Source organism: Equus asinus, chromosome X, assembly GCF_041296235.1.
Source record: "Equus asinus isolate D_3611 breed Donkey chromosome X, EquAss-T2T_v2, whole genome shotgun sequence".
Taxonomy (NCBI): Eukaryota; Metazoa; Chordata; class Mammalia; order Perissodactyla; family Equidae; genus Equus; species Equus asinus.
The window spans coordinates 130,350,663-130,376,767 of record NC_091820.1 but is presented as its reverse complement, the minus strand read 5'-3'; the positions used below and the strand labels follow the sequence as shown (position 1 = coordinate 130,376,767).

At 40.5% G+C, this 26,105-nt stretch overlaps 1 protein-coding gene across 5 annotated transcripts; it reads left to right on the top strand.

Moving 5' to 3' along the window:
* The first annotated feature begins 5,456 nt into the window (after positions 1-5,456).
* Positions 5,457-18,734, top strand: SLITRK4 (SLIT and NTRK like family member 4). 5 transcript variants are annotated; one of them, XM_070502582.1, is made up of 4 exons: positions 5,457-5,820; positions 6,522-7,136; positions 7,420-7,880; positions 10,277-18,734. In XM_070502582.1, the coding sequence occupies exons 2-4, from the start codon at positions 6,865-6,867 to the stop codon at positions 12,841-12,843; spliced, it is 3,300 nt and encodes a 1,099-aa protein (XP_070358683.1). In that variant the 5' UTR covers positions 5,457-5,820; positions 6,522-6,864; the 3' UTR covers positions 12,844-18,734. The 5 variants fall into 5 exon arrangements, with proteins under 5 accessions (XP_070358683.1, XP_070358684.1, XP_070358685.1 ...); XM_044764072.2 differs by lacking the exon at positions 5,457-5,820 and adding an exon at positions 6,064-6,108; XM_070502583.1 differs by lacking the exons at positions 6,522-7,136; positions 7,420-7,880.
* The last annotated feature ends 7,371 nt before the right edge of the window (positions 18,735-26,105 follow it).

The following is a 26,105-nucleotide window of genomic DNA, read 5'->3' as shown; positions in this document are numbered from 1 at the left end:
TTGCTTTTTGCATTTATTCTTCCTATGAACAGAAGGAAATAATAATTCTCTGTGCCAGAAAGGCAACATTCTAGGTGTTTATCAAATATTATCTTAATTAATCCTCATAAAACTCAGAGAGATTGACTTTGTCAAGCCCATTTTTCAAAGGAAGCAATGAATACTCAGAAAAGTTAACCAGCCTAAATCATAGAGCTATTAAATAGTGACGCAAGAGTTTCACCCCAAGTTTATCTGGTTCCCAATTTCATACTCTTTAAAACCTTCATAGGTCTAACGTTATGTTTCTTTCACATTTATAAAACAGTCAAGACTTCAAAAATTCTGTAATTAATTTTCTAGGTGATTCACTGGAGCTTTTGCCCTGGGTTAGCTTCCCATTCTTCAGTGTATTCAAGCACTGGGTGTTCACCTGAAGATTTCAGCTTTGACGGGGAGTGGTTAAACCGTAAGAATTTTAAGGTCCCTTTAAACCCTGAAACTCTATGATTAACAACAATTGTTTGCACATAATAATATAGAAGGGATTTTCTGTGATGATAATTTTTCCTATACCATGATCCCTTGGCATGAGACTAAGGACAGTTTTCTCATGAAGACCTTATGTGGGTAGACATTACTCAATTGGAGTCAGATCAGGGAAACAGAAGCTCCAATTTTGAACTGACAAAGAAGGTAGTCAATCATAGATACATAATGCTGGCTTCCACAGATGCTCTGCTTTCCTCTGACTCACTCCTTGAGCCTCGGAGAGGGATACATTTTATTTTGATATAGTAATTGGGATACAGTCACACCATAACTCACATCTTCATATTATGCCTCTTCTGCCTTGTTTTATGCCCCTGATTTTGACCCATGTTTTGAATTGTCCAAAAGGAATCTCTGAAACAAAAGAAGAGGGCTTGGAAATAAGATCAATTTTAAAGGAAAGTTATAAGTTTAAATTTCTAAGGAAAAATAATACTCTTATAAAAGCATTGAAAAAAAAACCTCAATATTTTTGCAAAATAAAAACTGTTTTGCTGGCTGAGAATAGTACTCTGGTTCCCCAGATAGAATTGAGCATGGTAAACAAGGAAGGATTCTCATCAACTTTCTGTCTTTCTGACAAAGCTTTGGTTGGTATTATGGAATTTGTACAGCCCATGGGAGTAATTCTCACAGTAGATTGTTTGGCTATTAACTTCCTATTCTCTATTTCATGATCTTTATTATTTTTGAGTTTGTCTGAGGGCAGTTGAACTTGTTTCTGGGCCCTAATCTTTGACAGTGAGTGAGAAAGATGGGATTTCTTCAAGTTAGAGAACACCCAGAAAGAAAATGGGGAAACAGAACAGACACCATTATATCAGAATTGATGGCTTAGAAAAATGATATTCTAGAGAATATAGGTGGTACTAGTGAGCCATATGAAGAAGTACTCATTAGGAGCCAAAATTACAAAGATCTTTCAAAACAACATACTCTTCTTTATTAATCCTCCAGAAATAATTTGTGAATGGAATAGCACATGAAAAATCAGCCAATGCCTGGAGTACTCAAACCTTAATATATTAACAGATGACACCTTAGGTTCAGGAAAAAAAAAAAAGAAAAACAGGTTACCGACTGTAATATAAAAAGATGGCCTGGGAAAAATGGAAGGTCAGCTTAGTTGATATAATCTAATCAATTAATCAACTAATCTCATCTCATCCAATTTAATCAGCGTCCTATTAGACAACAGTTCTTTTGTCTTTAAGTCTAGAATCAGTCTAGGGATGAACACTGCTGCTCTACATGGCTCCATTCGGCAGTAGCAAAGGCAATTGTCTCTAATAAAGGACAATTGAGACATTATCACAGGTTCAGAATCAACTCAGGAATGAAAGTTGAAAGAGCAGGATGGATGGAATAAGACCACTATTGGCAAAGGGTAAATTCAGCTGATTTAGGAGACACTGTCATGCATAATTGATGTGAACTGTTTTCCACGTACTTTACTGGTTTATTTTAATGTTGAATATTAATACTTTAATAGTTGCAAACATTCACGTCCCAAGTGTTTATCTTCGGGGAAAAAATTTCTGCTTTCAAAATTAAAAGTGCCTTGAGTCTTCTATGTTATCCATAGGAGTGTGGAGTATTGGGAAGATCTCAAAGACCTGGGGTCAAATCTTAACTGTCACTCACTGTGTGACCTTGGGCTAATTTCTTAACTTCCCTGAACCTTGTTGTTTACAGAAAAAGAAGAAACTCTCTCTTGTAGTATTGTTCAAAGAAATAAATGAAATAATGTTTGGAGACAACGTGGCTAGGAAGAAGAGGCACTCAATAGATAGTAGCTACTATGATATGCATTAAATTATGATCTGAAAGCCACCTTTCAGCTCCTAAATTCCATAAAATTTGCAAAAATGAGCAATTAGTACAAGATTTCTCAAAGTGTATATGATCAAAAAAACAAGGATTCCACTGTCAAATAAGTTTGGGAAATGCTATATGCTATCTTCCTTTCCCCTTGTAAGTCAGAAGTCACTTTTAATTTAACTGAATTTGCTGAGAAATTCCAAAGTTTAAAAAAATTGTTTAGCTTTATGGAATCAAGAGTCTTCTAAGCTTATTTGCTCATAGAAATATCTCTTCCCAGAAGATATAGTAACATCCTAAGAACTTTCTTGTCTTCCACTTAGAGAAATGCCAAGTTTGTAATTTTTTAAAATGCCAAAGGATAAATAAATTTTCAAAATTAAGATACACTGAATTATCTGTGATACCTGGATAGCAAAATTAAAGCTAATTTGATTCTAAACAGCAGCAAGACAAGCACAAAAAGCAAGGAATAAAACGAAAGTGAAAGACTACTGACTAGGGCCGAGTTTTGTTGGTGTTATAACCATTTTTGATTGGTGGTGGTTGATTGACTAAAACTGCCTTTGGAATTAAGGACATCCAGGAGCTTGGTAAAATTCTCATTGCAGTTGTTTATTTGCCCTGAAGGAGGGAAACACAGTATATCAGCATCGTCCCATGGTTCCATTTGTACTCCTTGCCAAGCCAAGATGAAGTACCTGAAACATCTGTGGAAAAACTATGAGGCTATTGCAAATCCATCTCACAATATTTGCATTCATATATTTTGGTAAGAACATAAACTTTTTCTTTCAATTGCCATAAATAGTGCTGGAGTTTTCTTAATACTTTTATTTATCTATATATTTACTTCCTTTTTTTAAGCTAGCAACTTCCCTTAGTTTACTATTGTTCTATATGGATATCGCGTGTAGTTCCAGGAGATAGAAAAGAGACTGCAGGACTAAAGGATTGGGTTTTTAAATTACTTTGAAAGCAAAAGAAGCAGAAGGCATGGGAACTGTTATTTCTATGTTATTTTTTACGAGTATCCACTTTATCATTTTTAAGCATCAAAATATTTTATATTAAATCATTAATTTTAATGAGTTGGATATCACCAATAAGTTCTTAGCACTATTATTAATTGTAATTTATTGATGTTCTAGCTGTACTTGTTTTCAGATTTCTGTCTCTCTCTACTCATATGAAAAAGAACATTCCACAGTTATCCCAGTCAAATATAGTCAACTCTCAGAACAGTTTTAAAGTTAAATAAAGATAGGCATTTAAATCATCTGATATTTACTATCCAAATCTGGCCTTTTCAGCTATCACAGTACTTGGAATGTGCATTATATTTCCAGGTAAAATTTTTTTGCTCATTCTATTGAATCTTGTTAACATTTATACTAAAGGACAAGCAATTCACCTATCCTGATAAAATATATTGTAGCTTCCTGAATCCTTTGCATTGAGAATAAATGCCAACTTGTTTTGGTATCCATTACCACTTTCAAATTGCGTTATATGATATAATGAAAATGTGAGTTCTTAATTAGCAGGATCTGTTTTGTTCCAATGTACAACAGTAGAAGAATTTTTGAACATGCTGCAGCTGTTACCTATGGAGGAAACAAGTTTCACCTTACTAAGAGGAGCTGCACAAGTACATATGTTCCTAAGGACAGATCCTTCAGTGTTTCCTTAAGCAATACTATTTCATAATGGACTTCACATTGAATATGGCAAATTTTACCATTGCTGCCCACTCAATTTCTGCCTCTAGGTTGTTTTTAAAAGAGAAGATGAAATTTTTAAGGGCAATGAGGAGTGGGGGTGCAGAAAGCATCTTTTATGAGAGATGCAATATTTATCAAAATTATAATGAAATATGCCTATATACATATATCTAAGTATTCATTTAAATATTGTGTGTGTGTCTCTGTATACATGCTGTGCCCAGCAACCATTTCTATGAATATAACCTGAAGGCAGCCACATGAAATGACAAAAATGAAAAAATTTAAACTTATATACTAATAGATAGTACAGATAATATAGAAGGTAGAACAGTAGCCACAAATAATATAATAAATCCTTTGCTCATGGGATTTTTTGCCGAGATTTGAGGCCTTTAAACATCAACCAATTATGGTAAATGTTTAACTGTAGGAGTTCAGGCAGACAGCCAAATTCTGGTTTCAAAGCTACTGCTAGTTTTAGCTTAAAGAGTTTCTCATTTTTAAGGAAAAGCATTTCTGGGTACTGGCTATACCCTATTGTGGCTATAGCTACTGAAATTTGAATAAGTGGATTAATTAGACCATAGCTCCTGAAGAAATGGGCCCTGCCGTGTTATCTGAAATGTGGCCAAGAATGGGCTACTTGGAGTCCTAGGAAAATACTTCCCGTTTATGACTTAGCTCTATTTACCTAAAGTTCGTTTATTGCCACAGACACAAAGTAAAGAGAGAGAGTGTTCTTAGCCAAGTGTCTACAAAAACAGCAATGTTGCGGGGAGGGGAGCAAAATGACCATTTTAGCCTTTTCTTGTTCAGAAAGCCAGGTATTTGAAATAAGTGCACGATAGCCAAACTCCTCCGCCCCACAGGTACATTTGCTTTCTTACTAAGCTTATTAACTCAATTACCAATCTGCATGAAGCTGGGTTGAACATTAGCCCTTCCTGAAGATATTCCTACCCTCTTGTGGAAGCACTAACAAATGGGTAGAAGAAAAGAGCCTAGATAATCCACACACTGGATTTGCAGCCTCGGAATATTTGAGATTCAACTGCTAAAGCCTCTTTGGTATAGACACAACAATGAGGGGGCTACTGAAATGACTTTTCTTTAGTCCATTTTGTCTCCTTTATCTCCTTGAGGTACCCCGTGGGTCTCTTCCCGTTCCTTCTTCACAGACCCTTCTGCACAGCCCCAAAGCTCCAAACCTTATCCCACTTCCCTAATGTCTCCCATTCACCACCACCCTCCCCAACTAAAGTCCCCTCCTGGTCACCACCAAAGCCCGGAAAAGTGCAATGCACACAATGCCTCCCTTATAGGGCTTGAGCTGGGAACTGGGCATGCTCAGTAGCCAAATCAGAGGGTTTTTTTTCTTCTTTCGGTCGCAAGTGCGGCATCTCTCTCAGTCCCACACCTCTCTTTCCTCTATCCCTATCCCTTTTCCCCACCCCCAGCTCCTTAATCACCCTGCTTAACTCATTCTGCACCGAAGGCTCCCAGAGATCTAAAGTGCGATGAATTAACCTGTCTCCTCCTAAACCCACTAAAGGGTCTCACTTTGGGCTAAAGCTTCACACTTTTGTCTTAAAGCCCCCAGCCCCTTTTGAGCAGACAGGTAGGGGGAGTGCGAATACTGCTGGATCCCAAGAAACTGGTCCCAAGAAAGCTCCATCCAGGATCGCCCGCTACCGAAGTATTCCTGGAGCCCTCTGTTCTGCGGGGTGACAGTGAGCCAAAGGTACCGTACTCGTGATACAAAGCCCAAGTTCGATTGTTGCCTTTGAATGTCATTGTTGTTGACTCACCCCCCCTTGATTCTGGAATTATTCAATTCCGCGTAGACTCGACGCCCCTCTCTACCTCCCTCGATCCCCCTCCCCCCAGGCTCTTCCGCGTTTCTTTGGCTTTCCCTGGGTTCTTGGTTGCTCTCTCAAAGGAACGCCCCGGTAGTGTGTGTGTGTGTGTGTGTATGCGCGTGCCTTCGTTCTTAGGGAACTGGGGGAGGAGAAAGGACTCGAGTGTGCGTGTAAGTGGTGGGGGGAATGGAGGCTGTCGCGCCCATGTTGGGGGACTGGGGTCTCTATGCTTGAGGAAAGGGGTCGCTCCTACCTAGGGGGTGTTTTAGGCAAGAAAGAGGAGGCAGATGCCGGGAGGAAAGTGCGCTGTCTTTCCCGGAGTGTGGGTAAAAGAGGAATCAAGTGGGGGTGTCTTGGTGGGGGACGGGGAGGCCTCAGGAATGCGCGGGGGTCGAGATGGTTGAGTGGGGGAGCTGCGAGTCTGCGGGGGGGGGGGACGGAGGGCGGGGGCGGGGGCGGGGATTCGCCGCGTGTATGTAAAGGTGCAGCCCGTGTGCGAGGGGCTGGGTGCACGCGCGGTGTCTGGCCGAGTGCGCGCGCACGCCGCTGCCCGCCTGCGAGGGCTGCTCGGTGGGTCTGACAGGCGAGCGGGCGCGGAGGAGCTCGAGCCGAATCACGTAGAGACCATCGCGGAAACTGCAGCGCGGATCGCAGCGCGGCGCGGCGCGGCGTACCCTGCGAGAGCCGCTGGCTCCAGAGGTGGGTGAATCTCCAGCGGGGGCTGTGCGAACTGCACTGACACGCGCTGCCTTTTCCCCGCTCGGTTTAGCAGCGCGCGCGCGTGTGTGTCTGTGTGCGCGCGCGCGTGCGCGCGGAGGAGGGTAGGTAGCTTATTATTTTTAGTTTTGGTCGTGTTGCTTTGGGGCCGACTGAGGGGCCAAAGCGGCCGTAGTGGTTACCCCTCCAGCCCCCCACCCTCCGCTTGCATGCCCACGGCGCGGCAAGTCCCTGAGGACGGAAAGAGTCTGGTATCCTTAGCATCGCTGCACCCCGCGCGGCCAAGGCGGCGGGGAAAGTGTCCTGCTCTAGGGCGGCTTGGGCTTGGGCTATTAGGGCCGCTGCGCTGGGCTGGGCTTTGTTTTCTGCGCCCCCGTCGCAGGCACTCTAGGCGGACGTGGATCTGGGGCTCCCAGCAGTGGCCCGCGAGCTGGTCGGAGATTGCTGGCACCCAGCAAGACAGGGAATACAAGAGAAGCCGGTGGGTAACTCTAAAAGCCCTGCAAAGCCTGGCAATCGCTGGCAGCGCGACTTTGCAAGATGCCCAAATGTTGAGCTGGTTTCTGGCTTGGTGAGAGCAGCATTATGTGGCTGGCCAGGGGAGGGGGGCTCGGCAAGGGGGAACCGGGGCCGCCGCTCTTGGCCACAGAGCCACGGGGTCACTCTGCCTGTGACAAGCGGACCAGGGACTCCCCAGTGGCCATCGCCCTCATGGCTTGAGCTGGCCATTTCTTCTCCCTCAAACACCGCATGCCCTGGTCTAGAGAGGCCGATGGAAACTCCAGCAGCTGCCCCTTGTGGGACGAGAGCGCGCGGAGAAATGTGTGCGCAGCGGGGCTGAATCAGGCCCCCGCGACGTCTCAAGCGGTCCCCGCCTCCGCTGCCCTGCCCACGAGGCCGCTGCTTGGGCCCGGGACCGAGGAGGGGCCTGCGTGCCCGCTCCAGGCATTGGGATGCGGCAAAACATTGCAGTACTCGCCATCGCCAGCGGCCCCTCCAGCCGCGTCGCTGCCGGCCCGAGGTAGCGCACAGGGGTTGGCAGTGACTGAGTCTCTCCGCGGAGTCCCCCACCCCCGCCCCAAGCGGGCCGACGGAGATTTCTCCTGCCAGCTCCAGGGGAGCCACCTTGGCCCACCTTCCCCAGTCGTCGGCCTCCCGCAGGCCAGTTCCCTCCTCACGGGCGCGGAGCGACAGGCGCGGCACTCTGGTGGATGCCCGATTTGTGGTAAGGCTACGTTTGTGCGGTCGTGACCGGCGGTGGGAGCCTAGAGTGTTGAGGGGCACAGAGAGAGAGAGAGACGGAGAGGCAGATAGGGAAACCGGCCGCTCTTGTCAGCCGGAGAGATGGCTTCTGGTACCCAACTCATACTTTGTGGGCTTTTATTTTTTTACCTTTTTTTTTCTCTGATTTTAAATTGTGCATGTTTTCTTGGTACCATGTGAATGTGAAGTTTCTTTCGCTTATGTTCAGTGCCCCTTTCTCCTCTTTCCGGTTCTCGTCTCCTAGTTCTTTTTCTTCCTTTCTCCACTTCTCCGTGGTCTCTTGCCGTTTCAGTCCCTCTTCCCTTTTCTCCTTGGCGGTTCGACTGGACTCCCCCTCTCCCTTGCCTGAGCCTCCAGCTGTCTTCGGCTTCCTCTGTTTCACGCGAGCTGCCTTTGGGAACTTCCTAGCTGGTCCCTGCGCCTTTTCCCCAGTGCTACTTCGAGTAGAAATTATGAGGAGGAGGGCAGCTCGTTATGCAATTTCAGATCTGTTGATGCTTCTTGTTCTTGTTTTTGTACTGAATCCAGGTTATTCGGGCTTTTGTCTTTTGCTTTGTTCTTTTAGTTTGGTTGCTTTTTGGTTTCTTTTTGGGAGGGTAGGGGGTAGTAACAAGAAATTCAACTGAACCAGAGTAACTGTTGAAGGCCACATCTATAGAAGGCAAAAAAATCAAGTCAATTTTTGATTTTACAATGAAAGTTGTTTTGGATGATGTCATACTTAAGAATTATGACTTCTTTTTGCACTGCCAATCAAGCTATTACAGTGAATAGGGGAAACGCACGTTTATATGGCAGCCAAGGAGCATCTTGGCAGTGCTGGCTGTATGCTGAAACAAACTACTTAAAATGCACATCTTCCTGGGTCGTGGCTAATGGATTGTCTACCTTGAGACATGTTTGGTTTTACCACTAGCTGATTCCTCCTGGGCAAAATAAACAAAGGAGTTTCTGTGTGACACTTCTTTCTTTGTATCATTCCCTCATTGTGTGTTCCTGGGTAATTTATTTATTTAATTAATATTTGGTGGTAACCATATTGAAATTGCAGCCAGCTTCGCATTCAAGGTGGAAAAGACTCACATGGCTAGAACCGCATCAACAAAATGCACAGTGCTTATGGTTCCTTTTAATCTTTTCCATGAAGCATTGCATACAGTTGTGTATGCATGCAGTATTTAAGGAATTGGCTACAGTGGGTTAATTTGCTAAGCATTAAACTCTACTAAGTGATTCTCGATTTGTTTATAGACAAGAGACATGAGGTGATAATATTGAGAAGGGGATGTTTGGGAACTGATGATCTTAAGTCAAACATTTTCAAACGTTTGTTGTACTAAATGTATCATCTGGCACTGCAGATAAAGCCACTCAAGGATTGTCGTGTGTGAACTCCTCTTCCTCAGCAGTGGCAGTCTGTGGTCAAAGTGAAGGAGATAAGCAATTGAGCCAAGTGTCAGTCGGACCTGGATTCAAAGGGGCACACAAAGGAGTGGGAGAGGGCAAGGCAGGCAGAACCATTTCTTGGGAGTGAGAAAGCTGTCTGGACATCAGCTAGGCAATGCAGGAGCAAGCAGGTTTCTCTCCTGCTTTCAGGGACCCAAAGACAAAAGGCTTTTTCCCTTTTGGGGATATGACTGACAGGAAACTAGATACCGTTTGTTTACCTGAAAATAAAATTTGGCCATCCCCTACTGGGTTATTTTTTTGGAACCTCACAGTGTCATCTGTGCTTTTTAAGGCATCAGTGTACAGGAGTGAACTGATTCATGGCAATGTGCTTACCTGTGGGCTGAAACTCAGGCAGATCTCTTCCCAGGACTCCTCCACCTCGGTCTTTTGACTGTCCTCTTTAAAACAACCCAGTCCTCCCTTTGCCATCCTCCACCGAACTCAGGGCTCTGCTGGGCCTCTTATCAAGCTGAAGCCTAAAGAGTAGACGTCTACAAATAGAAATGCCTTGTGGTGCTAGCTTAGTGGCGTGCAGGATGCTCTGGGATCAGTCATTAGAGCTGCAAATAGGAAGCTTAAGGTTTGTGTTCAAGGATGGAGTTTGGTGGTCCATGTGGAGAAAATATTTTCAGATTGTTAAGGTTTAAGCATGATCTCCAGTCTTTTTCCCTGTTGTTTGTCATGTGCTCTGCACATGTAAATTTTGTATAAACTACAGGTATGGAAAGAAAGTGTATGACATTTTTGGTGGTTATTGTTCAACTGAGTGAGAATGCCTGGAGTTTTCAATGCCTTAAAAATACGAAGCTTAATAATTACAGCCATGTGTTTGCTATGGTATGATGTAAACAGAAATAATTTTTCAAGTCATGATCATTGAAAAAATGTTTTCTTTTTATTTTTTAGATTATTTCTCTTTATTCAGAAGCATAAAGTTGTTTGCTGAGTGCAAGAAGATGTTTCTTTGGCTCTTTCTGATTTTGTCAGCCCTGATTTCTTCGACAAATGCAGATTCTGACATAACGGTGGAAATTTGCAATGTGTGCTCCTGCGTGTCGGTTGAGAATGTGCTCTATGTCAACTGTGAGAAGGTTTCAGTCTACAGACCAAATCAGCTTAAACCACCTTGGTCTAATTTTTATCACCTCAATTTCCAAAACAATTTTTTAAATATCCTCTATCCAAATACATTCTTGAATTTTTCACACGCAGTATCCCTGCAGCTGGGAAATAATAAACTGCAGAACATTGAGGGAGGAGCCTTTCTTGGGCTCAGTGCGTTAAAGCAGTTGCACTTGAACAACAATGAATTAAAGATTCTCCGAGCTGACACTTTCCTTGGCATAGAGAACTTGGAGTATCTCCAGGCTGACTACAATTTAATCAAGTATATTGAACGAGGAGCCTTCAATAAGCTCCACAAACTGAAAGTTCTCATTCTTAATGACAATCTGATTTCATTCCTTCCTGATAATATTTTCCGATTCGCATCTTTGACCCATCTGGATATACGAGGGAACAGAATCCAGAAGCTCCCCTATATCGGAGTTCTGGAACACATAGGACGTGTTGTCGAGTTGCAGCTGGAAGATAACCCATGGAACTGTAGCTGTGATTTGTTGCCTTTAAAAGCTTGGCTGGAGAATATGCCATATAACATTTACATAGGAGAAGCTATCTGTGAAACTCCCAGTGACTTATATGGAAGGCTTTTAAAAGAAACCAACAAACAAGAATTATGCCCCATGGGCACGGGCAGTGATTTTGATGTCCGAATCCTGCCTCCATCTCAGCTGGAAAATGGCTATACCACTCCCAATGGTCACACTACCCAAACATCCTTACACAGATTAGTGACCAAACCACCGAAAACGACAAATCCTTCCAAGATCTCTGGAATTGTGGCAGGCAAAGCCCTCTCCAACCGAAATCTCAGTCAGATTGTGTCTTACCAAACGAGGGTGCCTCCTCTTACACCTTGCCCAGCACCTTGCTTTTGCAAAACACATCCTTCAGATTTGGGACTGAGTGTCAACTGCCAAGAGAAAAATATACAGTCCATGTCTGAACTGATGCCGAAACCTTTAAATGCCAAGAAGTTGCACGTCAATGGCAATAGCATCAAAGATGTGGACATCGCAGACTTCACTGAGTTTGAAGGACTCGATTTGCTCCATTTAGGCAGCAATCAGATTACAGCGATCAAGGGAGACGTGTTCCACAATCTCACGAATTTACGCAGGCTGTATCTCAATGGCAATCAGATCGAAAGACTCTATCCAGAAATATTTTCTGGCCTTCATAACCTGCAGTATCTGTATTTGGAATACAATTTGATCAAGGAAATCTTAGCAGGCACCTTTGACTCGATGCCAAATTTACAGTTACTGTACTTAAACAATAATCTCTTAAAGAGCCTGCCTGTTTATATTTTTTCTGGAGCACCCCTTGCTAGACTGAACCTGAGGAACAACAAATTCATGTACCTACCTGTCAGCGGGGTCCTTGATCAGCTGCAGTCTCTTACACAGATTGACTTGGAGGGCAATCCGTGGGACTGCACTTGTGACTTGGTGGCATTAAAGCTGTGGCTGGAGAAGTTGAACGACGGGATTGTTGTGAAAGAGCTAAAATGTGAGACGCCTGTTCAGTTTGCCAACATTGAACTGAAGTCCCTCAAAAATGAAATCTTATGTCCCAAACTCTTAAACAAGCCATCTGCACCATTCACGAGCCCTGCACCTGCCATTACGTTCACCACCCCGCTGGGTCCCATTCGAAGTCCTCCTGGTGGCCCAGTGCCTCTGTCTATTTTAATCTTAAGTATCTTAGTGGTCCTCATTTTAACTGTGTTTGTTGCTTTTTGCCTTCTTGTTTTTGTGCTCCGACGGAACAAGAAACCCACGGTGAAGCATGAAGGCCTGGGGAATCCAGAGTGTGGCTCCATGCAGCTGCAGCTGAGGAAGCATGACCACAAAACCAATAAAAAAGATGGACTGAGCACAGAAGCTTTCATTCCACAAACCATTGAACAGATGAGCAAGAGCCACACCTGTGGCTTGAAAGAGTCAGAAACCGGATTCATGTTTTCAGATCCTCCGGGACAGAAAGTCATTATGAGAAATGTTACCGACAAGGAGAAAGATTTATTACATGTGGATACCAGGAAGAGACTGAGCACAATTGATGAGTTGGATGAATTATTCCCAAGCAGGGATTCCAATGTGTTTATTCAGAATTTTCTTGAAAGCAAAAAGGAGTACAATAGCATAGGTGTCAGTGGCTTTGAGATCCGCTATCCAGAAAAACAACAAGACAAAAAAAACAAGAAGTCGCTGATAGGCGGCAACCACAGTAAAATTGTTGTGGAGCAAAGGAAGAGCAGTGAGTATTTTGAACTGAAGGCAAAACTCCAGAGTTCCCCCGACTACCTACAGGTCCTTGAGGAGCAGACAGCTTTGAACAAGATCTAGGTCATGCAATCTTACTTCATACAGAGGACATTTATTTAATGATGAAAGTGCCTTTTGTTGACTTCTAACTTCCAAATACTATATTATCAATAGGCATAGAGGCAGGTGTTTCCAAGGGTGTCTCATTAACTGTAGCTGCAAAGATGTGTCCAGTAGAAGAGAATTTCCTTAATAGATTTTACTACATAAAACCTATACTGTGGAGTCCTGTGGGGATACTGCAAACTCTATTGCCAAAGGGATGCTTTATATACATAATACACTGAATTTAACCTCAAGAGGCAAATCTGTTTTGTACCCCAATGCAAAACCTTCGTCTCTTTGTGCTTTGTAAAGCAAACTCAAGAAAACTGGTACCAGTGTTTGTACCTAGCTGGGTCCTTCACCTTGCACGTAGATTAAGTTGGTGGAACTGGAATAATCCTTTTGATTTGTGGCATTGTAACAACTCTGTGTAAAGATTATCTGAAAAGTAAAAAAAAAAAAAAGCATGCAAAGAGAGAACATTCGATAGTATTTGTAAATCGGTAACCTTTATGGCCTGCATCTTGAAACCACTGGATTTATAATGTTAAATTGTGCAAATATTTGTTTAAAATATACCATGCATTACATAACTATAAAATAAATTTGAACACTTTAAGCATTACCTGTCTATACATAAAACCTAAAAGAGAAAAAAAAATCAATGTGAGTTACATAGCGTTTGTGGTGATCTGAAGAAATACGTGATGTCTATCAGAATTAAACATGGCTCAAATTAAACTAACATTAGAGTTTGTTCTCAGTTACGTGAAATACCCACAATCCTTAAAGGTTGTCCAAAATTAGCAAAGTGCTTACCGTGTGAGCGCACCCAAAGCTATTTTTGTAACATAATTCATATTTATGAAGTTCTTTGTATACTAAATAGGAAAATATGTACTCCTTAATATGTATTTAAGATGCCTGAATTGTTTTCCTGATCACAGGGAATTTATCAATAAGTATAAATTTAGACAGAAAAAGTATACCAAAATGAAACCGAAGCTTATGTGTACAGAAATATTCTGGACATTGTGATTAGGTATAATTTAAAAATAAAACAAACAAAAAAACCAAAAAAGAGACAAAAATACAAAAAAACCAGTTCTGTGCTATTCTTGAGAATTTAGCATATTCAGATTTGTTACCAGCTGTGCATTTTAAAATAGGTTCCTTAGTTTTATAGTATTGTGTCTGGGGCAGTTGTTATTTGACATCAGTTGTCTTGCTTTTCAGGATTCTATGAGCTTAATTCAAATAGTTTTCACTACAAATACTTAAAAAGTTAGTGAGTAAGGTTAATAGTTATATCTCGTCTGCATCGGTATCCTGTTCTTTCATCATTCTGACTACTGTCGGATAATCAAGTAGAACAGTAAACATCATGGTAATCTCGGCTGTCGAAGCCACACTGTAAAATGCTTTCATTGGTCTCAGATGAGTTCAGTCTGCAACTACAACTGGATATGCCACTGTGTTTGGTTGTGCTGTTAACTGCTAGCCCAAATTGGTCACAGGAAGGAAGGCCTTGATAATGGGAGATATTTGAAGACTTTTAGGAGTTCCCAATTCGTGGAATGACATCCCGAAACACATTGCCTTCTTGGCCTGCCTGCATATGTATATTTTTTGTGCTCCCTCTACTATAATTACTGTATTAATCAGTAAGATGACCCAGAAGGTAAACATAAACATTCCTCATGAATTTCAAATGGCAGACGTTTTGGTGCAGCTTCCAAAAATGATATGATGGTTAAAGTTGTAACAGCAATCCCTTTATTAATTACTAATTTCAGGGCTTTCTATGTTTGTTCCAAGATAAAAAACAACTTGGCATTCTTGGAGGTGTGTGTGTGTGGGTGGGTGGGTGTGTGGATGTGTTTGGGTGTATATGCATACATATAGATAATTTGGAGATTTGTTTTTAATGGCAAAAAAAATTGTCTCCATATGTATGTGCTGGTGCTCTTAAAACTTTAATGTGTAATTTTAATTTTCTTGACAATGTCTGTGAAAACTTTATATGAATATTAAAAAATACAAATAAATACTTGCTTTCTGATCTTGAAAGAAAAGACATGAAGATGTGTGCCCAACAACTTTTCATCTACAATTTCATAAGGACTTTTAATATGCCATTACCGTGCTGGCATGTATTCATGGATTAAAGGGCTCCTAGTGCATACTGGCAGGATAAAGATGCAAAGGCTTCAAAGAAAGTGTTTTAGTTTATCCTGTCAATAAAGTATGGATTGAGGAATCTTAAGTGGACACTTATGGGATGAACCGGAAAGCTCCGTCCATGATGGGGGGATAATAGGTCATTGGGATGCCTTTTATTCAGTGTGGTGATGCTTTGAAGCTGTTTCAAGGTTTCTGCAGAGTTGTCAATGGCAAGAGTACCTACCACCATCTCAAATCTTGCTGTAGCATAGTGGCTATCTCATAGGCTTCTGCTGAAAGTTATAAATGTTCAACTATTTTTTTTAAGTAAATGTATGTGGTTATTTGGAGGTTCTAATTGTAAGTGAATGACAGTAACAAATCCTTGGCTAAGGCTGATATATTTTCCTTAACTAAAGTCATTGTGCCTACATTATACAGTGTATACTATTTTGCACCTGTCTCTCGTTAGTTCGACTTGTACATTTTATGATAATATAGTTAGGCATAAGTTATGAGTTGAGTACAAGCGCAGTTAAAATACTGTATCTACATTTTGTTGGCTTCAGGTATAACCTTGATGTTAGTTTAACCCCTTGAGGAATGAGATATATATATATATATATATATATATATATATATATATGTAAGTACAGCATTTTTGGTAGAATTTGATTCAGATCTAGAAAAATCCAAGAACTGCTCACTTGTAATGTGGTCTGACACATCATGGGCTTCTTGGCATTGTATCATGTGCTTGGACTCTGTTAGAATGGTTGCAAAGAAAATTAGATTATACAAAATCAGTGAAAGGGTTGAGATAATATATTATGTCCATGTAATATAAATCAAGTTTTAAATTATTTTTTTATGAAATCAATAAAGATGATTCAATTCTTTAAAAGTAAATCTTTGTGTAATTTTATGAGAAAGCAGCTATTAAAATACAGTGATTCAAATCTATACAGCAATTTATATTCCATATTTAGTTTTCCATTCTGAATAATAAACTGAATAAAAATATTAATTAGAAAATCATTTAAGACCAGCTTTCTTTTGTTGCTTTTTTAAAACATTTAATTTCTTTAAGCCGTAAGGATGCATAAATTATACAGGGCATGGCCTCATGAGTAACATCAACAGGTATTGCAGAAAGAAAACATCCAGAAATGTATGGCGTTAATATTGATCTATAATCTATTTTGCATGACTTCTACATTGACATTGTATGAAATGAGCACAGTGAGGTTTTTCTTGTTGTTGTTGATATTGTCGCATCCAAAGAGCTGGGGAGAAATACATTAAGAATGTATTTATAGTCAGTATTTTGAAATAAAGTAAAGAAAACACATTGTATTGTTTTTACCCTGATTTGATTATTAGTCTTAGGTTAGTTTATAAGACAAAAATCAAGTAAAGCTATAAGAGCTAATGTAACTCACAGGAACTGTTTTAATGACTTTTGTTTGCTTTTAATAACATCAAGGTATTAGAGAGAATTTATTAAATGCCATTTTTATGAAAGGATTAATAAAATTGTTTGCTACAATGGTATTTCTGAAGCCACAGTTTGTTAAATATATTTATCTTTCCATTATTTTTCAGAAGAAATAAAGTGGTAACCAAACATCTTTTCACCTAGATTTTAGGGTAAGACAAGAGCTCTAGAATACTGTTTGTGTTCAACTTAATTGCTAAATCTATGTTCAGAGGTGCTTTGTTTTCAAACATCTTTGCAATCTGTGTTCCTTTCCACTGGCAGCCTCTTTGGAGAAGAGTTAGACAGTGCCAAGGTCAACATGCTTGGATTCTTGCCGATTCCTGTTCATCAGTTGGAATCTGACATAACTGCAGATAAGGAAATATTAATATTCAGTCTTAACTATCTATTCAATTATTTCTAGAAAAACTTCAGGACCTCTATAATCTATGGCCAGCTTGACTGGTTATGGAGTAGATTGTGATTTTTAATTGGTTCCTCCAAAGATGACCAAAATCATCAATCCATAACTATACCAGAGTTGTTATGGTTGAGAAAAGTGAACCAATTGCATTTTGGTTAATATGAGGGCAGTAAAGATTATATACAGAGTGTATCAACCAATAAAGTAGATTTAAGGTATGTTTCCTTATGGGAAGGGATTTAAAGAGAGAGGGAAATGGAGAATATAAATTAAGATTGTTGTGGTCTTATGTCTATACCTAACTATGCTGAAGGTGTGAACAATATAGATGGCACATACGTGTACTTTTGGACTAAATGTTTTGTGTATCACAGGATATACATCACATGATTATGTGACTTATTTTAATTGGTTATGAGTACTGAGCACAGGGCTTTGGGTCCCAGCCACTCAGTTATGTAGACAAGTGCATCAAATGAAGGTTTGGCTTCATTTCCAGCGCTCATTCAATTAGTCACCATGGTAAGATGGACTGAACTAAAATATCTTGTTTGTGGTTTCACTTACCGGAACTAACTGGTGACATATATTTAGTTCACCTGATAATTCTTAACCCTCAATTTTAGATTTCTTGGGGACTCTTTCCTTTGTTAAATTAAAAGCAAATAGGTGGTTATTTGATTTTTTTTAGAACAATCCCAGTTACTCCTCTGATGGCTTCTCATTGCTTTTCTTTTTTTTGAAAGACTGGCCCTGAGCTAATATCTATTGCCAATCTTCCTCTTTCTTTTTCTCTTCAAAGTCCCCCAGTACATCCTAGTTGTAGGTCCTTGTAGTTCTTCCACGTGGTATACCACCTCAGCATGTCTTGATGAGCGGTGTTAGGTCTGTTCCCAGCATCGGAACCAGCAAACTCTGGGCCACCAAAGCAGAGCGAGCAAACCTAACCACTTGGCCATGGGGCCAGCCCCCTCAATGGATGTTAATAACTTATTTTGTACAAAACTGCCCTTAATCTAATTTTGAATTTCATTTTGTTTTAATTTCCACTGATTGATAACATTCCATTTTAGAAGGGGAAATCAAGGAAAGCAAACTGTGTTCTCTATCTTATATGAAATACTATGACATTTTAATTTTTAAAGATTACTTTTCACCTGTTGTTCCTATGTCTACAGAGGGAAAATGAAGAGGGGTTCTGGGACAACTACTTGAATACTTTGAGCCAAATAATTGCTATTGAGAATAAAATGATTCAAATTTTTTTATTAAATCATGATTACCAGATCCACTGACTATGGAACCCAGGGCCAGCAAAGAATTACTCAGCCTTCCACCTTAGTTTGCTTTCGTAGATGCTGGTTAAATAGAAATCCTGGTGCTTTCGATAATACATCAAAAATGAGAAATTACTTGTTTAACTTAAAAAGCTCATGAATAAGGCCTTCAGAGAGATGATATGAATATGTAATGAAAGAGTATACAATATAAATTTCAAATTAGCCATTGGAAGGAAATAGTCTTCTAAAGTTCCTGAACAATAGATTTCTCTTAGTTGGCACATCACAAATACTAGATCATGTCATTGCTGCTGGTTAACAGCCTGAGGAAGCCGTGTTGTGCAGTGGACACTGCTCATGGAAGCCTTTGAAAATCACAGTAGGCTCTGTTCTCCCTACTAAGAATTGCAATGTATATTTCCATCATTGTTCCGTGTAAACTGAACCATTGTGGTAAAATTCTGGAGTTGATATTCAGTAATTTTAATGCTGTTTTCACTAATAAAAGTCTTATAGGTTATATTTGTAGCCATTCAGTGTGTTTATTAGTGTGAAATTAGTGAAGTTCAGCATCAAAAAGAAATGCAAATATTCTGTTTTTTACCTAATGCAATTGTTCTATTAGTTTCCACAGTAGGCCAGATGTACCTACGTACCTACACACACACTCTCTCACACACACACACACACACACAGAGGAATATCCATAAATAATGAATTATTTAGTTGATGTAAACAAACAAAATTTCTGCTTTGACTACCTAGATTTTTCAAATAAAAGTACGTGTTGGGGTCGAAATTATAGTTGTCCTGCTTTGTGCTTCAATTTGAATTGAAACTTGACCACTGCATCATGTATAGTAAAAGTTAGGCCCAGTTTGTCTCCCAGGACTTCTGTAGATTTCAGTAATGTCTGCTGTCTTGAGATTTGGTTTTGATTTTCCTTATTTTTTTAACTTGATGTATAGTGCAGTATGTAATTCCCAGGTAGCTAACCATGGTGGAAATCAAGGCTGCTGCTCCCTTTCAAAATATTATTTAGAGAACCATAGAGGGGCATCTAGATCAAAAATAAAGAAGCCCATGGGAAGGATTTGATCAGAAATTATTATAACATGGAGGTATAAAAAGAAAAAAAGGAAGAAAAAGTAGGTAAATTACTGCCTAAAGAGCTCTGTACCTGAGTTGAGGTCAGGGAGGATAAGGGCAAAGGAGCATTATGAGGAAAAAAAAATGTTTCGTTATCAGGTAGAACTCAGAGTCTGATAAGTGAACAAGAATCATGGTAAAATATGTCAAATCTTACACTTTTCTCCTTATTCTCTCTCTGCTTTATTTCTTTTAAACACAACACTAATAATTCATATGCTTGTAAAGAATTCACTGGTCAATTAAAACAACTAGTTACTTTTTCAGCCCCCATGGAATTTTCTCCTGGATGACTGACATCATGGATTGACTGTCAGGGCCTCCTGATACAGCTCTAGGTGTAAAAAGATGATAAGTAGTGTTTGTGTTTAATGAGAATAGGAGGTGAAACATGCATATTGCTTATAATGAATTTTGATAGGGAGCAAAATAAGTTGATACAAACATCTGGGTTCCTAATCTTGTGGTAAAAGCTGCTAGGCCTTTTGGTTTGTTTTCAGAAATTGTATTTCAATACAAATTACCAAGTGCATATTTCAGAAGCCATTTCCTGCAAGAACCCCCCAGGAAGCCATGTCTCTGCCATGGGTCCCCTTGCTCCATAGCAGGATGTATCACACTTGCCAAGTCCTCTCTGCTGGAAATTCTTCTCTTCTGGTGCTATGAGCAGGCAACGCCATCCATGGCACAGACTAGCTTAGAGAGATTTTTTTCAGTGTTGTTTGGTCGTTAGTGGTAGTACACACAAAAAAACCTAGGATTCTGTGTCCAAGCATATATTTGCCGTTGTAATGTTACCACAACTAGACAGCATGTCAGTTGTATATATATTCCATATGGGTATTATTTTTTTTTTATTTACCAGTTATCTTTCAGTCCACAACAGCTACTACTTGTTTTATTCATAGCTCTCCTTCAAGGTGGAAGGCAATCTCCACCCTGGAAACTCACAGTTATGTATAGAAAGAATCATCATATTTCTATCTGCTCATTTCCTTCTATAACTTCAAGAAGTATAGAAAATTTAGTAAGTGATTGATTTAAAAGGAAGTCCTGCTGACACAAAAATAATTATAAGAAGATAGAGTGAGTTGTCAGGAAGAAAGTCAACTTTAGGAAGGTTTTCTTGCGTTTTCGATTTCCTTGCATTGGAATTGGAGTGCAAGGCTTTACTCCTGAGCTGGTCTGAAGGAAAACGGATTTCACTCCACAGTCCCTGCAATAACCAAAGAAGTATATTGTTGCTGACATGTGCGCAGGTTTACCATGTGTTGCCATAAACATGGCTGTTATTTTCCCCTTGCATTCTATTTCAGAAAATATTCATTTGCTCAGATTTGGCACAGCTGCTGAAATGCTGCTGTATCAATTCTCACCATGAAAATTTACAAAGCTTTTTTTTTCTATATGTAACTAGGTAGTTACACAGAAATGTGTATTGGAAACAAGATAAAACCATCGGGATTAAGAAGAGAACGAGTGTGTCCTTAGGAAAAGAAACTTTTAAGAGAGACAAAACACAGGCATTTTATTAAAATTAATTTGAATTAATTCTTAATTCTATGAACTAATGTTTTGGAGGCTTCAATATGTTCATTATAAGGGAAGTAAGACTCAGTTCATAGACAGCATTTCCATTCTCTGTACAGTCATCTGGGTTGCCTAGACTGTGCTGCAGTGTAGAATGTGTTAGCACTAACTTGGTTATTTAATCCCAAATGCATATCTGATTTCAGCTGCTGATTTGCATATAAATGCATTGGAGAAGCCCAGTTTCTAACATAATGTTCTTACTATAGCAAAGTGAGACTGAACTAAATAGTTTTTACTCCATCTTGAAGGTGATCAGAGTAGGGTGAAACTAACAGCCTGTGGATGAATAGTCATCTTCAATGTTTAAGAGCCATCACAGGAAGAGGAGATTATACATATTCATTCAATTTCCAAATCAGATCATTTAACCCCAGTTTCTTTCCTTTTGGAAGAGCACCTAGGGCTGGAGAAGGAATGTGACTTGCCCAAGGTCAAATAATATGAAGGCCAATCTGGTCTACAAGCTGATTCTCCTGTCTCACAGGATGATGCTGTTTCCATTACACTGTTCTACTTGGAAGTTCCAGAGCAGAGAATGAGGATTTGTGGGCGAGGCTTCAGGGAAACATTCCAATGTAGCATAAGGACATTTTCCGTAAGGTTTTGTAGCAGCCCATAACTGGAAAGAGCTAGATTCCAAAATACAGAGTTCTTTATCCATGGAAGTGTCCAAAGTGAGAATGCTGACAATGAGCATGGACATTATTCAAGAAAATTTATTTGAATGCAAGCTTGGACTAGATGATCTTGGAGGACATTTCTGATGCTAACATTCTAGGATTCTCTAGTTTATACGCTAAAGTCATTTATCAAGCAAATCAAAACAATCAAATATGCATTTTTTCCCAAACATTCAAATACTCAATCTGTAGTAGTTTAATTACTAATGGATAATATCTGCTAGGTACTAGAATAACAAATCAATAACCCAAAATACCAGTTATATATTAAGCATCATTTTAGAAGAGACAGAGTAAAGTTCTCTCTAATTTTTAGATTTTCATTTTGGGTCAGAATTCTAAAAAGAATAGTTTATGATGTTTAATTTTTTTACAAAGGAAAAAACCATCCTCCTTTGTGTATTGCACTGAAGATGGCACTCTAGTAACGACCTCACACTAGAAATTACAAGGTGAGCCTATATTTATTGTTTTGATCCTACATTTTAATTTTGTGGTTATTTTTTGAGCTTGGCAAATGGAACACAAAGGTTAGTTTATTGTAATATCATCTTCTCTAATTGGCGTTGGGTCTGTTTCTTTTATTACTTACCCTCAATTAGATAGAATTTAAATTTATTCCAAAGAATTTTAGTTCATGTTATAGCTCAACAGACCATCTTAAGAATAGCAGCTACAAATTGTCTTAACTATAAAAAAATACTCTCAGAAATTCTTATTTGAATGTGATTCCATTGAGACAGAAAGTTTTCTTTAAAAAAAAAGGGGATAAAAAACTTTCAGAACTTAAGCGTTTCTGGTTGTTTATTTTGAGTGTTGTTAGTTTTTAAAGATTCTGAATACATTCAACATCACTCTGAAATGCAATTCTGAGTTTGTCTTTATTCAATACCGTTAACCAGAGTCCCCTCAAAAGTGGCTACTGTCCATTCACTGACCCCTTTAATCACAAAGAGTCTTCCTTCAGGTACTAGTTAGTAACATTCAAAATTTGCAATTTTACACTTTGAAGTCAGACTTCACTTCTAGTCACAGTGTTAGATGTATAAATAACTTCTGCCTAATTAATTTTATATGTAAGTAGAGAAGAATAGAAGGGAATAAAAATATTTAGTTTGATTTCTTGCTGACATATTAAGATGTCTATCAGAGCAAGGCATATTGACCCTCCAGCCTCCCTGCTCTCAATCTGCATGCTCACTGATGCCACTGCTTCACCCTACCTGCTGCCCCTGCAGCCCCAGAGCTCCTCACTCAGACATCCTCTTTTGTGACAGTGGCCATCTGCTTCAAGAATAACCTCCCTAGCACTATTAAAACTCAGATTCTGTTTGATGTTTTTCTTTCTACCTGATTCACATTCAGATACCAAATTCACATGCAGCTAATTCACATGCATATTAGTATGTCTGTACTCTCAGAGGTATTTGCATTTTGAAGAGAATATTGAGAGTTAGAGAAGGAGACCATGTTAGTAGAACAAATGGCGGCATTTCAGGCCTGCGACAAGCAATGGACTACGAAGCCTCCCTTGTTATCCTTCAGTCATACCATGTGTAAAGCTGGTGCAGCTGAGACCAATCAGAACTAGGAGCCTTGGGGCCGGCCTGGTGGCGCAGCGGTTAAGTTCGCATAGTCTGCTTCTCCGCGGCCCGGGTTCGCTGGTTCGGATCCTGGGTGGGGACATGGCACTGCTTGGCAAAAGCCATGCTGTGACAGGTGTCCCACACATACAGTAGAAGAAGATGGGCATGGATGTTAGCTCAGTGCCAGTCTTCCTCAGCAAAAAGAGGAGGATTGGTAGTAGTTAACTCAGGGTTAATCTTCCTCAAAAAAAAAAAAGAAGAAAAAAGAAGAACTAGGAGCCTGACTTAAACCTACTCTTCTAAATTCCCACGTTAGGTCTCCTAACGTGCTTTCATTTATTCAACCTTATTCATGTTGGAGTGGAGAGAAGGGGAAATCAGTTAGCGAAAGCTCTGGTGTGGAAATGCCATTTAAATTAAAACCCTGAAGTGTGGTTCAGAGTTCAAATTACTTGTTGAAGGGTGGGGTTGGAGAAGGGCATTTGAAGCTGAGGGAACAACATGGGCTAAAACCCCAATGTGGGAATGAGCTCATTATGTAGTACGGTTGAGACAGGCAGGGGCTAGACCAGGCGTTGGCAGACTTGTTCTGCATAGGGCCAGATAGCAAATACTTAAGGCTCTGTGGGCCATATAGTCTTTGTTACAACTAGTCAACTCTGCCATTGTAGCATGAAAGTAGCCATAGATAATAAGTAAACAAATGGATGTGGCTGTGTTCCAATAAAACTTCAGGGGCCGGCCTAGTGGCGCAGCGGTTAAGTTTGCATTTTCCGCTTCTGCGCAGCCCAGGGTTTGCTGGTTCGGATCCCGGGTGCAGACGCGGCACCACTTGGCAAAAGCCATGCTGTGGTAGGCATCCCACATGTAAAGTAGAAGAAGATGGGCACGTGTGTTAGCTCAGGGCCAGTCTTCCTCAGCAAAAAGAGAAGGATTGGCGGTAGTTAGCTCAGGGCTAATCTTCCTCAAAAAAAAAAAAAAACTTCGTTAACAAAACAGGTGGTGAAACGAATTTGGTCCATAGGCCATAGGTGCCGACCCCAGGCTAGATTGTGAAGGGCCTGGTAGGATTCTGACTGACTACCAGATGCTTTGGGAAGTAAATGAAGGTTTTAAAAAGCACTGAGGTGACATGATTAGGTTTATTTAGGACAGACTTCTGTTATACTGAGGCTGAACTAGTGAAAGTGAGGAACAGAGTACAAGTGTGGTAACCAGTAAGGAAGCTCTTGCAGTAGTACTGAAAAAAGATGAAGGTGATCTAAGCTGTTAAAGAGGAAGGAAGTATATGGCTGTGAGCTATATTTTGATGTAGACCCTGCAGGCCTTGCCAATAGACTGGATATGCAAGTGAAGGGGGACGAGAGTCAAGGAGGATTCTCAGAGTTTTCTGCCATGAGCAACTGGCCTGATAAAGATGCCATTCAGTGAGATGAGGAATTCTGGGGGAGAGGTGGCTGTGGAGGGTAGATGTCAAGAAGGTAAGAGTTTCATTTTGGACATATTAAATTTGAAATGGCTAGAAGTCTTTAAGTTGTCAGACAAGTGGCTGACTTTGTCCAACAAGAGCTCTGAGGGGCAGCTTAGACCAGAGACAGAATTGAGATTCGTCATCATTGACCCTGAAGGTCATAGAAGGAGGCCACAGAATGAGAAAACAAGGCCCAGCAATGAGTGCAGGTGCTTTACAGCTTTGTTTTTTAGTGTTATCTGTGCACTAACTGTATCAGAATCACCTGAGGTAGCTGTTAAAATCTGAGATGTAAAAAAGAGAAATCAGAACCAGACAGCTAGAGGGAAAACCAGGAGGCTGTGGAGTTCTGGGAGCAAAGAGAAAAGAATGTTACAAGAAGGATGGAGTGACCTACCATGTGAGTGTTGCTGAGAGACATCAGTGCTATCTCACCAGGCTTTTCTGGTACCAGTCCCACTTGGATTGCATCCAAGACAGATGTCAGAACAGCTGTGGGGCGCCATGCCCACAGCAGAAGACAGAATCACAAACAGAAACTCCACAGATGGAGATGGTCTGAGAAATGAGACAAGAATCAGGACCAGAATACTGGGCAAAGTGGAAGCAAAAGATCAGTGCAAGGAAGACTTCAGGATTCCAGAGGGGAGGCATGGAAACAGCAAAGCCAGAAGCAGGGTCACATCCAGAGCAGGAAGTCAAAATGAGCACCTAGAGCCAGCACCATAGGGCATCAGAGGTGGGCCGTGATGGAAGGTCCCCAAACTCCAGCACTTATTGAGAGGCGTTATGCCCAGTGGTGCTGCCACAGAGGGATGAGGAGCAAATAGGGGAATCATGGAGCTTCAGCTGTTTGCTGTTGGCTTTGAATTGGAGCAAACTCTGCCAGGAAAACTGCACCCACACCCTTCCCCACCACAGCAACATTTCCTTAATAGAGTGTCTTCTTTAAATTCAAGTTAATACTTGTCCACTGAGTGCCTACTCTGTATCTTCTCTGGGTTGAGTCCTGGAGGATATGGAAGAGTTGGACCAACTCCCAGTCTCCATGGAGATCACAACCTAGTAGAGGAGGCAGGTATGAAAATGACTAAATAACTAGAATATCACTTCCTCAATACTATAATACAAAGACAATGTGCTATAGGAAGAAGTGTTCAGCTATGGGGAGCAAGGAAGACGTTGTGGTGAAGGTACCATTTGACATTAACTTTAAAGGATGGATTGGATTTTGATAGAAAAGAGCAAAGTTCCAGCTGATAAAACTGTTCACGTAAAGGCAAGAGGGTTGGGAGAGCCTGATGTTCTCAAGGTACTGAGTGGTTCAGTGTGGCTGGAGCAGTTAGAGATACCCGTCAGGAGGCCTCTAACTGTTTACCTGCCATTTCCACCTGGAAGGCTCATAGCTACCT

Excerpts from the sequence above, each read along its gene's own strand:
- SLITRK4 (XM_070502582.1), top strand. The coding sequence starts at position 6,865 with ATGCCCACGGCGCGGCAAGTCCCTGAGGACGGAAAGAGTCTGGTATCC. Across the intron at positions 7,137-7,419 it reads AGGGAATACAAGAGAAGCCG|AGAGGCCGATGGAAACTCCA; the intron begins GTGGGTAACTCT and ends GCCCTGGTCTAG. Across the intron at positions 7,881-10,276 it reads TGGTGGATGCCCGATTTGTG|ATTATTTCTCTTTATTCAGA; the intron begins GTAAGGCTACGT and ends TTTATTTTTTAG.